The sequence below is a fragment of the Gordionus sp. m RMFG-2023 genome, chromosome 1 (assembly GCF_954871325.1).
Source record: "Gordionus sp. m RMFG-2023 chromosome 1, tfGorSpeb1-WG-v2, whole genome shotgun sequence".
Lineage (NCBI taxonomy): Eukaryota > Metazoa > Nematomorpha > Gordioida > Chordodea > Parachordodidae > Gordionus > Gordionus sp. m RMFG-2023.
Window position 1 is genome coordinate 9856012 of NC_088775.1, and position 14774 is coordinate 9870785.

Consider the following 14774-nt stretch of genomic DNA (forward strand, 5'->3'; position numbering starts at 1 on the left):
AAAATATACGGTATTCAGATTTGAATTAATGAAGCGTAGTTAATCATATCAAATCATTTTTTTTAAAAAAATGGCCTTCACATTTCTCATACTCAAAAATTAATATAAAAAAATGACCCCTTTGGTGACTATAAAAAAAATGAACAAATCATAATTTTTGTATATTTTATTTATATCGATTTTGTTTTTAAAAAGTCATTAAATTGATTAAAATATATATATTTTATTTAAAAAAATAAAATATAAAAACTACGGGACCGGAGGGACAAAAAATTTTAAATTTCAAAAAACAAAATTATTTAAAAAAAAAAGTTTTAAGTTGTCTTAAGTAAACATCCAATCCAATCTTATTATTATAGCGTATCAATATTAAACACCTCTTATGTCAAAATCTGTTTTATTATTTTTTTCTTAAAGTAAAAAGAAAAATGGTTGTCTTAAAATAATTGCTAGATAAGAACTTAATCATAAATTTATAATTAAAAGTTTTGCAACTGACGCTTAAAGCATAATAACAGCAAGGATAAGTCCTATTCTTTTAAAATAATTCTTTAATCTTACGCCGGCATTTTAAATTTTTGGCTCAACTTGGGAAAAGATAAATGTGTTTAACGATTTTATTTTTTATAAAAAATAGATTTCAAAAAGTATGAAGAATAATAAAATTCATTTTAAAATTTGTTGAATAATTTTTGGTATCTCGCGAGCGCCCACATAGGAAAGATATTTTTATAGTTCGTGAAAATGATAGCCGTAGTTTTGTTAAATACCCCGGTATTGGGTTCTTTGGGCCAATCACCATTTGGCAGTTGAGATTTTTTCAAAAGATGTATTCCTCTGTCTATAACACCTTGATCTGGGTAACTTAAAACATAATTTTATGGAAATTAGAATTTAGAATTATTGCATTCTATTTTTTTATGATAAATAATTCCAATAATATCTTACTGGTTACCTTATCTACCAAAATAAAAATATAAACTAATCCTAAAGGAGGGTTTAGCATTTTAATACCTTTTAGACAAAGGATAATTATAAAAATTAGGTCACTTTTCATTTTTTTTCTTTAAAATCAGCGGACCTTAAAAAAAATAATATAGCTCTCACCCTTTCCCGAGTCAAAATATAGCAGTCATTTACAACGATTGAAGCTAAGATTAAAGTGTTTTTTTTATTACTTGACGCTCATTAAACCTAACAAGGCCCACGCGGTTTGAACGATATTGTATTTAAGGCTAGGCGTGTACTTTCTCAAAGGACAAGAGGTAAAATCTTCGCCCCAGCCTCCGTCATCTCTTTGATTTTTGACTAGAAATACGCAACCCTTAATCACGGCGGTCTTTCTCCTTTTAATGCAAAAAGAGCGCATTATATAAATTTTAGTGAAATGATATATGCGGAAATCAAACGCTTCGAAGCCCAGCTGATGGAGAATAATAAGCCGTTTTGGGCTAGAGATCGTTATTTTTCATTAGTTGGCGTTATAGTAAAAAAGTAACCATTTAAAATTTAGCGAATGTGAAAATTAATATACGGAATATACCGGCTAAAAAAAATGTATTCCTTTGCGTGAATATTAATCATATTAGGTAGTTAATATATAATTTGTATCTAAAAATAATCGAATATTAATTAATTGAACATACTTTTACAAAAGTGATGGTCAAACCCATCAAGAGGCTGGTAATATTCAAGTAAATAATAGTGATTTACCAAATTTCGTTAAAATCAATTTTTTTAAAAAAAGGTAACATTTATATATTTAAACATTTTTTTTCCGGTTATGGGTTACTTTATTTGAATATTTACTGATATAATATGTTGTCAAAATGTATTAGCAAATAATTAATTTTTTTAAAAAGTAAAATAATAAAGGCGAAAAATGTAGAAATAGAGCTTACGGGAAAGGATAGGGGATAAAAAAAGGAAGCTAGGAATATGGAGGTTATTCAATGGAAGAGATAAAACTTAGATAGTTAAAGCAAATAATGGCCGTAGCAAGTCTTTGACGTAAGAAGAGGGATTCTTTAGGCTGATCGGTTTTTTCGCGAATTCGTTTGCCTAATTTTTGAAAAAACGTTGAGCTTTGCTAGAAATCCCAAACCAGGAGCTGACCTCTTGACCAAGGAATTAAGGACATTCCATCAGGACGTTTTCCATCGGTTCTAAAAATTCCGGTTAGTTCAAGTCTAGATGGAATGCCTGCTGATTTGAGGGCGCATAGTATGATGTCGTTGCATTTAGTGTGCCGTGAAAAACAGCCTCGACAAAATTATACAGGAATATAAATATTCATCTATTTATAATCCATAACCCACATCTCTCAAACCTTAAATTTAACATTAACCCTATTATCTAACCTATAATTCCGATTCCTTGTTCCAAACCAAATACTTGTTTATACATCCAATTAAAAAAATCTCCTTCAGTTGAACATTCCCTAAACTAAACTATTATTAAAGAACTTCTCGATTTATTTGAACAGCAGGCCTTTCAAAATATTAAAAAGTATTGGGCAGAAAAAATTAAGGCTAATTAAGCTATCCTAACAAAGGATTCACCCCCGACAAAGAATAGATTTGTCTCCTTCACCCAAGGACCTAAGAAACGTTTTGTCCAATTTAAATATTGTTATACATATAAACATTGCTATTTTAGGTTTTCAATTTTATTCATTACAATCTCCCCAAAATTTCATTTAATGTTACGGAACTTTCAAATTCTTTCAAACGTTGAAAATCTAAGGGATCAGTTCGTTCCAATCCCAAGGTTGGCCAAGATTATCAGCTGTTTTAAGCCAACAAAGTAAAGTCTGAAATTCAAAAGATGAAACAAAACTATGGGACCAGACGGGCTATCTTTTGAAGCATCGTTAGAACAGAAGGGTAGAAGCCTTGAAGCAATTGTTTATGAATCATGATGGAAGGCAAGATTCCAGCTAATTGGTGTGAGAGCATCATCCTACCCATCTACAAAGGTAAAGGTGATCCCCAAGAATACTCAAATTATAGTGGGATTAAGTTGATAAGTCATATATTGAAGAAAAATCGTTTTCAGGAGACTACGGGGTGAAGTGTGGGAATCCGGAAATCTATTAGGTTTTGAACAGGGTTGTTCGATCATTGACCCAATTTTTGCCCTCCGAACATTGATAGAAAAATATGGAATGATGAAGAGAGAAGTGCATATAGTGTTCATCTGATATGATAGTGCATACACAAAATACGAATCAATTCAGCTTCAATGGTTAGATCGACCGTCAGAGACTCAAGGCCATTTCCCATAAAAATCGGGCTTCATAAAGAGCCAGGTTAAACCCCTTTCTACTTGAACTCATCTTCGATACTATAATTAAGGGCCTGTAGAGGCTAGCATCATTGTCAATATTGTATGTAGATGACATTATGATATGCGAGCAAACCGAAGTGATGGCAGCACATCGGGTCCTTTTTTGGGCAGAGATTGGAGAAATATGGCACTCGCATCAGCTCTTTTAAGACAGTGTATCGTTGCTGGTAGGTGTCAAGAAACTATGCAACTTGCTCCATATCCGAAATTGAGTTTATCTTGGGTCTATAATACATCAAGAAGAAGGTTGACATGACGAGGTTAACGCTAGAATATAGAAGGGTTGGATAAATGGAGAAGCATATAAGAGGTGCTTTGTGATAGAGAGATGTAATTGTCGCTTAAAGATAAGGCATATCGAACTATGTCAGACCGGTCTTGTTTTATTGGTGTGAAACTGGGCACTGAGAGCTGCTGAAAAGATGTTGGATGTAATAGAAATGAGAATGATCCAAGGAGCCTACGATATACTAAGGATATACTAAGCTGGATTGTATAATTAATGATAGGCTAAGATGATGGATGTAGCTCCTTTGTCAGAAAATATAAAGGAGAACAAATTGAGATAGTTATGTGCTAAAGAGACTCAACTAACGTAACCGGCAAGTTCTTAAACTTTAAGTTACAAGTCAACAAACTAGATGTAGGCCACGACTAACTATCTCAAATTCGCAAGGACGTGTTGGTTAAAAAAATTATTCCTGTGGTCGATGCAAAAAAAAATAATATTTTAATATACCATAATAATACGTTATTTTTAAAAAAAACTGGTAACGGTTCTATATAAAGCAATTATTTTCTCGTTCATTTTGTTTTCAATTGCTACATCGAGCAGACTCCATAACGGTTTAATATTGGTCTGAGGGGGTTCGAGTTAGCCGATTTCGGGGCACTATATACAAAGTACTAATTCCTTTAAAATACAATTAATCTACAAAATGAGGAATCATTATTAAAATTGTAACATTTGGGGAATTATTTTTTGCTAGATAAGAGGAAATGATGACATTACATATTTAAAACTTGCTAAATAAATTACATTGTTTTATGAATTTATATAATGGTCAAAATAAAATAATCCAGAAAAAAAATCTAAAGAAAACTTGAGTTTTTCAGGATTTGAGGAATCATCTAAATACATAAGTGGATCTTGATCATTAAAAGGAGAAAATTCGGAAAGAACTTCTAAGGCAAACCAAGCCGCGTAAGTAAAACAAACACCCCAGGATCTAAGATAAAAGTTAAATCCATTGAAAAAATTACATTCTATTTCTTAAAGTAATAAAATTAAATATAAGCCTTGTGATTTGTGAAACAGATTCATTAAAGAAAGAAAGGAATTACCCCTCCCAAGATCCATCATCTCTTTGACTTTTCACGACAAACTCTAGAGCGTTATCTAGAAAACTCCGAATTTCTTGGGGTCGATAATTTGGAAATATTTTTGAAAATTTTGCCAAGCCTTTATAACACGCGCTAGTACATTCTACGTAGGAATGTTCAACCATGATGTCTGAAAATAACTTATAAAGACAAATAAATCATAAAACATATCTTCTAAAAAAACGAAAAATAGACAAAATATATTATAATAGCAAAGGATTTTTTTAACTGTAAGTTAGTGATGCCGATCTGCCATGGCAAATATATAAAGCTAATAAGGTAATCGCTTTACCTTGACCCAGACGAAGAATAGTCTAACGTAATTTGGGAATAATGTTCATAAAAACATTTGATTAAAATTAAAATGAATGTTAAAAAATTTATACGAAAATATTAAGTTCATTTTATTGTAAAGATTGCAGTGACGTCAATAGGGGGTTCTGTTGGGGGCTCAAACCGAGTCAAAATTTTTCCCTCATTTTTTTTTATAGAAATCCCGAAATTTTACTTTATGATTTTTAGTATCCCCCCTCAGATATTATAAATTATTCATCCAATAATAATCATTCATTAGTCTATCAAGGCTGCCATTACCAATGAATATAGGCCCGACCCGAGACCCGAAAAATATTAATGTTATAATTCCTTCCTATTATTCCGTTCTTGCTTGATTGAATATCACAATTATCAAATATCAAATGAATTTAGTGGTAACTTTACTATTAATTTTCATATCATATTTTGTGATTTTAATGCATAACAAAAAATATATTTTAAGTTTATGATTTTTTTTAAAAAAAATGGGGCCACAAATATATATTTTTTAAAAATATTATAATATAGCGCTCGTCGCGGGCTTGGTCTAAAAAATTTTGATTCTACAGGTCACTATTGGCTAATACAAAATATCACAAAAAAAATTAGGCAATTCTTGAGCTCTGGCAAACTGAAACATATATAGAAGCAAGGATTTTATTAACAAAAAAATTAAAATTAAGAATTGTATAAAAAACGGAATTAAACAAAAGCTATTAAAAAAATTCCTCATCCCTAGAGTTATATCCCAAATAACAATGTCAACAAAAAAATTTTTTTTTAAAAAACTTCAGCTGGATCCAGGATTTCTAAAAAGTCGGATCCCCTGTTCTTCTCATACGAGGCTATACCGCCATTTTTATTTTGGAAAGTTAAAAGGCAATCGACCGCTAGGAATATTCTTTCTCTTAAAGTTTCGGGCGAAAAGTTATTGTATTTGTATTTATCGTTGATACCCGAAGCGTCGCCGCCACCATTTGCGTTGTGATTAATTTCATCGATAATGGCAATATCATTAAACACGGTTTTCAAAATAGTTTCGCCTAATTCGGATGATAATGGATACTTAATATATTTACATCTAATCAATTTTATTTGGCAAAAGTTGTTTCAAATAAATTATTAATTTTAAGTTTATGTAAAAAATAAATAATCTTTCAATGTAAAAAATTTAAGCCGACCAGATAGCCGAAAGTTTTAAAAGCAAAACGCCATCACTACCAATAATTTGAAGCGTAGATTTTCTTTAATTACAATTAAGATAATAATTTAAGAATATTAATGTCAAAACTCGATCAGCGGTTATATCGTTAGCGATTATGGCATATCATACTTACTATAAATTCAGTCTTATGTAAGTAACTAGTGAGGATCAAATATCAGATCGATGTTAAATAAACATTATGGACTGAAACCCGAAATCAAAATATCGGGTTAAACCGATTTTTATAATGAACCTTTGTGAATTCGGACTGGATGGAATTTTGGTCTGCAATAGTCAAAGCCTTATCTTTAGTGGTCCATTTTTTTTAAAAAAAATTCAAAAATAAATAAACATACCTTTTTCGACGAAAAGTGTTCGATAAATTTGCGATAAAATAAAAATGGCCTCCGCGGTAGAATCGGATATAATCCACCCACACACTTTTGTACTGAAAGGAAATCCGCCCTTTAATAAAAAAAGGTTTATTCCATCTTATTTTATAGTACATTTAGAAAGAAAAAAAATTAAATCTACACTAGCAAGCCCCTTTAAGGATTTTTTTTAAGTATAAATGTCTAAGTTAAAAAATGGGGACATCTAATAAGAAGGGATATTAGGAATTATATCATATCGACAAAAGAAAGGGTTTGAAAAAAGGTGAGGGGGGGGTGACAAAGTACTGAAATTTAGCCACCGGATTGGTTATAAACAATATGCATAGATAGATGTAAAAAAACTTATTGAATGTAGGCTATTTTTATAAATACTTTATCAGGATGCCTGAAAAACGTTTCATAGTCTTTGAGATTAGTCAGTGATTGTTGGGTCATAAAGTAATTCTTAACCGCCAATATTATACAGGTGGCAGCACTTTTCACACAATCGTTTTCTTCTTTTGATTCATTTTTACCGACGTTTAAACTTGAAGATGCTACCATTATTGTATATAAAAGAATAAATAAACTTCAGAATAAATGATTTATAGTAAATATAAAAGTTAAATAGCCATTGGGGAAGGGGAATCAGTGCTCCGCGCAATAGCATGTCTTCTTATTGTGAAAAAATTTTTTCTTTCTGGGTATATCTAAATCCAAATAAAAAGAATGGTAACGGATGTCATCAGTTAATTAAAATCTTGTTAAACTTTCCATGATTTCTAACATTGATGTGAGTAAAAGCGCGCACCCCAAAACTGGTTCCCGTTGGCTCTAATTAGCCTTAAATCACAATAAAAAGAGTGACTAACAGTCGCCGTTGATTAAAAATAGAATATAAAATCTTGCAGTCTTAAACTTTCCACGATTTCTAACAAAGATTGAACGTAAAAGCAAGTATCCCAAAACTGGCTTCCGTTAGTTCCCATTAGTCTTAAACCGCTATCGCCCATCCACCAAAAATACTTAAAGGAATCCAAATGCTTCATGGTAGCATCGGAATTCCAGCCGTCGACGTGGCATCTCACCAACATGTTGAAACTCTTGGATATCTTTAATAAATAAAAAGTAAAACACGTATAAAATTCAATAATTTGTTTAAAATTAAATAGGAAATTGAAGGGGGGGGGGTATAATTTAAATTATAAAATGGCGATATTTATAAAAAGAAAGATCATAGGAATAAGAGGTAATTTAGTGTAAGTTATATACTGTATTCTAGTTTGAATTGGTTTCAAAACTACCAGCTATAATGGTTGTTCGATAAGATAGGTTAACTAGTAACAACATGTTTTCATTTAAAATAACGATTTAAAAAGAAACCACCATACTGGAGATTTTGTATGATATTTTTTTAGAAATTGAACCTGCTTCATTCTTTCTTATTCTTAGTTTCGAGTCCTAACCAACTTATATTAAAATTATAATATTTATTAACAATGATGCATATTAACAGAGTTATGGTAACCGGCGCGATGCTGGTATAATTGCAAAATCGATCGTCGGCGCAAACGTGCTGGTACATATAATTCAAGGTCCTTTTCCTCAACCAACCGAGGTGAAACCTTTCGTAGAGATTCAGTACTCCGTACGCGAGATTCAAGATCGCAGAATGAGGCGTGTATAAATCGCAAGGGGCTAAATTATTCCGATTCCGGGGCCAATCGATGCTTTGATAACCAGGGCCGTAAAGTTCCTATTTAATGATTTTCTTTTCTTATATGTTGTTGGGGAATATAAGTTTAAAAAAAATCAATGTTGGCTCATAACTATTTCTCACTAATATTTTTTTTCTGGCTCTGTGAGAAATGCGAGGGAGAGGAGGGTTATGATTGCTTTTCGCCCTCTTAACAATAAACCCTTTAAAAATTAAATGCGAAGTGTAAAAATTATATAAACCATTCGTATCTCTTTCAAAACGGGCGGCAGATCCTGTTCTTTTAGGCGAACGTCGGCTCCATAACAATAAGCCATGGGCAGGTAAAGCTGCCGGAGATGGGCCCACATTTTGGAAGGGTGACAAAAGAAGAATTTGGGAAGGATATACCAAATTTCGGGGAATAGAGAATTTATGCCCTCGTATTGGTACAGTCCCAGGATAGTGAGCAAAAATTTGCCCCACGTTGGAATGGATAGGGCTATCGACGAATAGCTATTTTGATTACCTTTGGAATTGTTGCCACTAGAAATGTTTTGGTTTTCCTCGTGGTCATTATTCTCTCCAATAAAATGGGGAAACGATTGTAAATTTTTCCTTATCTTGATTATGAATGGGTCGGTAGCAGAAAGTCCGAGAATTCTCAGACAAACGTAATATAAAACGGTGGCCAATACATATGGGCGGGGATTGTCTTGCACTATCCCATCGTAAAGGCCCCAACGGCAGGAATCGGAGCTGTTTTTGATGTATCTCAATATTTCCGTTCGTTCTGGCCATCTTTCTTCGTCGAAGATAGTTGATATCCTGTAATGGTCTAATCCCGATTTTTTGTAATCGTGGTTGTAAGTTAGAGATGATTTTACGTGAACGTAAAACGACGTAAAGAGGGCGCAGGGAATCAAAAAATGTGGGCCACTATAATCTCCGCACCAATGGCCTGTAGCTTTACATTGCAAGAGCGACACTAATTCAACGGCTCGAATTATGCCAACGTCAAGATTCTTTCCGTCTGCTTCCTTTTCTATGTTTTCGAAATCATGAGCGTCATCTAAATTTGGATCGATGCTTAAATGATATTTTTCGAGAAAACTTTGGGGGCGGCAATCGGCGAATGACTTGTCCACATATTTCCATATATATTGTCCTTGATCCAAAAACATTCTCCAACGATTAATATTGGTCGATAATGTGGCATCGGGCGCTTCATCGTTAAGGATTTTTGGCTGATGGTTAAAAAATGATGCAAATTTTTTTGGAGGAAGGCTTTTATAAGTATTAAAAAAATATATAAATATTTATAATAAAGATGTACAGGACCTAAATTCTAGGGTTGTATTCAATTTTTATGCCCCATGTGGAATTTGAGTATGGTTAGTACAAGATGATCCAAATGCTTTACATCTCTAATTTGATCATGGTGAACATTATTATTATTATATAATTTTCTCGCTATCCTTGAAAAAAAAATGATGGTGTCTATTTAATAAAAAAAAAAATTTCCGGATTGGGCCTTATTTTTTGTATAGGACATATTTTAAATAAAATTCAGACTTCTAAAGTAAAATTAGGGCTGTGCCGATATTAAATATAGGATCGGATAGGGGCTGATATCTGATTTTTAAAAATCGTATCAGATGGATATTTTGAAGAAAAAAATGGATCGGATATTATTGTTTTTGGTGATTTTATGATTGTTTGAGTCATAACTCAGCCATAAAAAATTACTCATGTTTTAAGTGAAATGATTAAGTTATGTGAAATAAAAAAAAATATAATGCACTTAATTATCATAATGCACATATTGACATTGAGAAACTGAAATTAAGTGTTTTTTAGTTTGTTCATAGCTAGTTATATTTTTTTTACATAAAAAATATTCATTTTTTATTATATTTGTTTAAAGATTGATAGCAAAATACAATGCAATTATTGGATTAGTATCAGTTGTAATTCATTGGGAAGATAAAAAAATTTATGGATGGATGTACCTAGACATGTGCGCCGCCGGTCAAATGCGCCGCCGCCGATGATTTTGACCACGCCGACGCCGCGCGCCAAAAAATTGTCGGCGCTCAACACGCCGCCGCCGATGTAAAAATTCGGCGGCGTGGCGGCGTGATACATATTTTTTATTATTTATTTTATATATTATTTATGAATATAAGCAAAATATTAAATATTTTTTGAATTAATAAAAAATGCGATTTTATTTTTTAAAATTAATAAATATTATTTGCTATAAATTTGATTTATAGCAATCCTTATACGCTCACTTTGGGCAGGTTTGTGATCAACGTGCTAGATAAAATAAGATTAGGACATTAAATTTGAAAAGGTAAATCTATATTTTATTCTTTTATTTTGATTCAAATAATTTACAACTCGTTATATAAAATTTATTTTATATCATAATAGAAATTTTATTTAATGATTTTTATTTTGTTGCCATTATAACATATATAAAAATACCAGGACTAAAACAATTATAATGGATGCAGCATTGCAATACCCTGTAACAAAATATAGTATATCCTTGCAAGCAAAACCTTCTTTTCCATGGAAACATTTTGGATCCTTAATATTAAAAACTGACACAAATAATAAGAGAACCAGTGTTGCTACAGATAAAGTCTTTTGTAATATATGCTTGCAAATAGCACTTGATAAAGATGGTGAGGATGAAAATAATTCTTCATTTTCAGAGTAAATTTTTTGATTATTTAATAAATATTAGTAAATTTTTTAATTAGTTATCCAATCAAATCTTTTTCAAAAAATATCAGCACATCAAATATAATAAAACATTTACTTGACAAACATGATTTATCATGTAAAGAAGAAATATCTAAACAAAATTTAAAGTTATTTTTCAAACCCATTGTAAAAGATACAACTGACCCTATAAAAGATAAAAAATGGATTCTGGTAAGGAATTATGTTCTCATGTGTTGCAAGGATTTAATGCCATTCTCTTCTATAAATAATACTGGAATGCAAGATTTTCTAAAGGTTATTTGTAAAATCATTATAATTTTTTATAGGGCAATCTTAATTTTTATTTGTTAAGATATTTAATTATTTTATAACATCCCACATTTAGAATTTTTTATGGCATAATATTTTATTATTAACTTTTTATTATGTAGAAATATGGCATTATTTCAGATGCCAAAGAATTACCTGACAGAACTACACTTAGCCGGAGTGGATTAGATGATGTTTATTTATCAATGAAAGCATACATATGCCAATGTAGGTCCTAAATTTTGTGTTATAACTTTTGATATGTGGACAGACAAATATAGACGGCGAAATTATATCACCTTTACTTTTAACGAAATAGATAATAATTTTAATATTGTATTTTATACATTGGCGACACATCATGTCACCCAAAAACATACCGCTGAAACTATTCTTTCCGAAATAGAAAAAGTTGAAAATGAATTTGATTTAGGGTCCAAGAAAATTCAAATGGTTACGGATGCTGGACCCAATGTAAAGAAAAGTGTTCGTCTAGGAGAATATGACCATCATTTATGTTTGGGGCATGGATTACATAATCTAGTGACAGTCGATGGAATAAAAAAAGTTAATAAAATTGAAAATCTCATTAAAAAAGTTAGAGAAGTTATAGTTGCCTTAAGATTCAAAACAGCGGATTTTGAAAATATAAACGATATAGAAAATAGAAAATGTTTTGAATCGATATCATATACATCGGATATTTTAGATTTGGATGATAATGATCCTTTTTATGAAGATAGTTTGGGGTATGATGATGATAGTGAAAATCAAAAATCATATGAGAAAAAACATAAAACCTTAAAATTAAATGTGCCTACACGTTGGCATAGTATTTTAATAATGCTGGAAAGTGTGACTGGCAATAACAAAAATTTTATAAATATTCTATTAAATAGAATGGAGAAACCGGATCTCAAATTATTTAACTCCGATTGGGACTTGGTGTATGAACTTTTAAATTTTCTTAAAACCTTCAAACAAACTGTTGAATTTTTATCTGTCCAAAAAGGAGTTACTATAAATTTAGCCTTATTATTTCGTAGTGAAATTAAAAATCATTTAATTGTAAAAGAAAATGATAGTCCATCCATAGCATCCATTAAACAAAATATGCTTACTAAATTTGATCATAGATTTCCAATAACCGATCTTCAGGTAGTATTTTAAAATACATAAATTATTTTTTATACATTATTCTTTCTTTTATTTTTTTTACTTAGGTGTTAGGAGCACTTTTGGATCCTCGTTTTCAATTAATAAACATAGTAAATGAATATTTAAAGGAAAAAAATATTACTCCGGTTGGATTTTTATGTCAACACGCTACCTCTCTACGGTCTTACACGGACAAATTAAACGAATGTAAAACGACGGAAGTTGCTTCAAAACTCGATTATCTTAAGTCATTGGCTACGAAGCATTCATCTATTCAAAACAATAACCTGGAACAACAACACTATTTAACTAGTTTAGAAAAAGAGTGTTATTCATTATTTTCGCCTTATAATTTGGAGATAAAAGATGTCTTAGATTTTTGGAAGATAAGAGCATTGGATCTTCCTAAACTTTCAATATTAGCTAGAAAGGTGCCGATCATTTTAAAAAAAGTAACGCCGCTGCCGAAAATGCTGTCGGCGCACATGTCTAGATGTACCCCATTAAAATATCAGTCAGATAGAATTTGTTGGTAAATCTATTTAGAAAATAATTTGATCAAATTAAATTGAACCAAAAATAGGTATACCATGCTCAAAATAAATATATTAGATAAAAAAAACTTTTTCTATCTCAAAATATAAAGACCAAGGATTCTCACTTTATTGGGGTATTAGAATGATTTATACTATTAAAGTCTTCAAAGATTAAAGATAGTATTAAATGGTGGGCTCTATGTTATATTTCAGGAATAAAATTACAAGATCTAAAAATAAAACACAACAAAAATAGATTTTGCCAGATAAATGGCAAACAAAAAATAAATATTCACTTTGTTGATAATAATTACATTTATATCATAAAGTTAAACCATTGGCCTTATGATCTAGTATTCATTTTTTTTTACCATCAGGCTTATGCTAGAAAAATAACAATTTGGCTTTAATCAAAGCACAACTTCTTATAGGAATATTTATGACTTAAACCTATCATTTATTTTAAGAATTCTAAATAGACTTTAGAGCTTCTAGACTAAAAAATTTTAGATTGTGATTCAAATTTTTAAAATTTAAATAAGTGTAATCTATATTTTTTAAAATCCCATTACAATTGCATGTATATGCACAGTGTGAGTTGAACTTTAAAATTATCAGGGACCTAAACTGAACTGTTAAACAATATTAAAAATATTTATTAACCCAACTCAAACATGAATAATTAAAAATTTTGGCATCCAAACTTAAACCATAGCTCATGAATTTGTTTAAATTGATAAGCTAATTGTTTTAGATATATTTATCCATCAACTTTGATCATTTTAGATATTTTTATATTACTATTGACAATACCAGATACTAGTGTAAATAAATACTTTAATTTGAAATATAAAAAATTAACACTCCTTAATACAATTTGCTAGGTAATCAATCTTGAAAATATTTTAAAGAGCTCAATAGTATATTATAAGAATATAATTAACTTATATTATGGTTATAATTAGTGTTTAATCATCATAATTTATAAATTGAATCTATTTGTTTGGTTAAAATAGTTTCAAAAAACAGTTGTACAATGTCAATTTAATAAAAAAATTTAAAAAAAAACCAGTTTATAATTGATCATATACTGATATTCATTAAGGTTCCGATTTTTGGTTAATATTATAAATATTAATATAATCAATTTAAATCTAAATCATGCAAATATATTACAAATTAGCTACATAAATGTAAAATTATACTTACTTGGATTTTCTTTTAAGATTATAATATAAAATTATTAATTTGAATGTTATATAAATTGAAATCAGCAAGAATAATAAAATAATAAAAGATAACATGTGATGAAACAAAAATTTAAAAATTTGAATATTGTTTGCTTTACATTACATAGAAAATTGAGGGGATTGACACATATCTGACGAAATTTTTTTTTTTATTGTGATGAATTATGATTACATATCTAATTATATAAGAATATTGTAAAAATGTGAGAAATTAGATATTTTGCTAAATAATTATTTATTAGACATTTTGTTGTATATGAATGAAACTTTAATTTAATTAAATTTTTTATCAGGATGCCTGTAGAGAGTTTCATAATCTTTAAGACTGGACAGAGATTATTAGTGTTATAATGAAGACTTTGCATATGTATTTCATTTATTTATTAAATCTTTTTCATCGTATAAATTATTCAATCTCCAAAAAATTTGGCTTTTTTTAGATCGAGGAAAATATATGAATTC

The 14774-nt window shown here is 30.1% G+C and overlaps 1 protein-coding gene across 2 annotated transcripts; it reads right to left on the minus strand.

Annotated features, from left to right (window-relative positions):
* Positions 1-355: 355 nt before the first annotated feature.
* LOC135931258 (lanosterol synthase-like) lies at positions 356-14387 on the minus strand. Of its 2 annotated transcripts, none has more exons than XM_065468233.1 (11): positions 14272-14387; positions 8584-9607; positions 8153-8380; positions 7544-7736; positions 7018-7181; positions 6607-6715; positions 5836-6089; positions 4693-4871; positions 4452-4577; positions 1179-1346; positions 356-864 (listed from the first exon to the last, which is right to left on the minus strand). In XM_065468233.1, exons 1-11 carry the CDS (start codon positions 14364-14366, stop codon positions 672-674), a joined length of 2733 nt encoding a protein of 910 aa, XP_065324305.1. In that variant the 5' UTR covers positions 14367-14387; the 3' UTR covers positions 356-671. The 2 variants fall into 2 exon arrangements, with proteins under 2 accessions (XP_065324305.1, XP_065324307.1); XM_065468235.1 differs by lacking the exon at positions 14272-14387 and adding an exon at positions 14132-14149.
* Between the last annotated feature and the right edge of the window lie 387 nt (positions 14388-14774).

Excerpts from the sequence above, each read along its gene's own strand:
- LOC135931258 (XM_065468233.1), bottom strand. The coding sequence starts at position 14,366 with ATGTTATCTTTTATTATTTTATTATTCTTGCTGATTTCAATTTATATA. Across the intron at positions 7,737-8,152 it reads ATTATACCAGCATCGCGCCG|ATATCCAAGAGTTTCAACAT; the intron begins GTTACCATAACT and ends TATTTATTAAAG. Across the intron at positions 6,090-6,606 it reads AACACTTTTCGTCGAAAAAG|GCGAAACTATTTTGAAAACC; the intron begins GTATGTTTATTT and ends CATCCGAATTAG.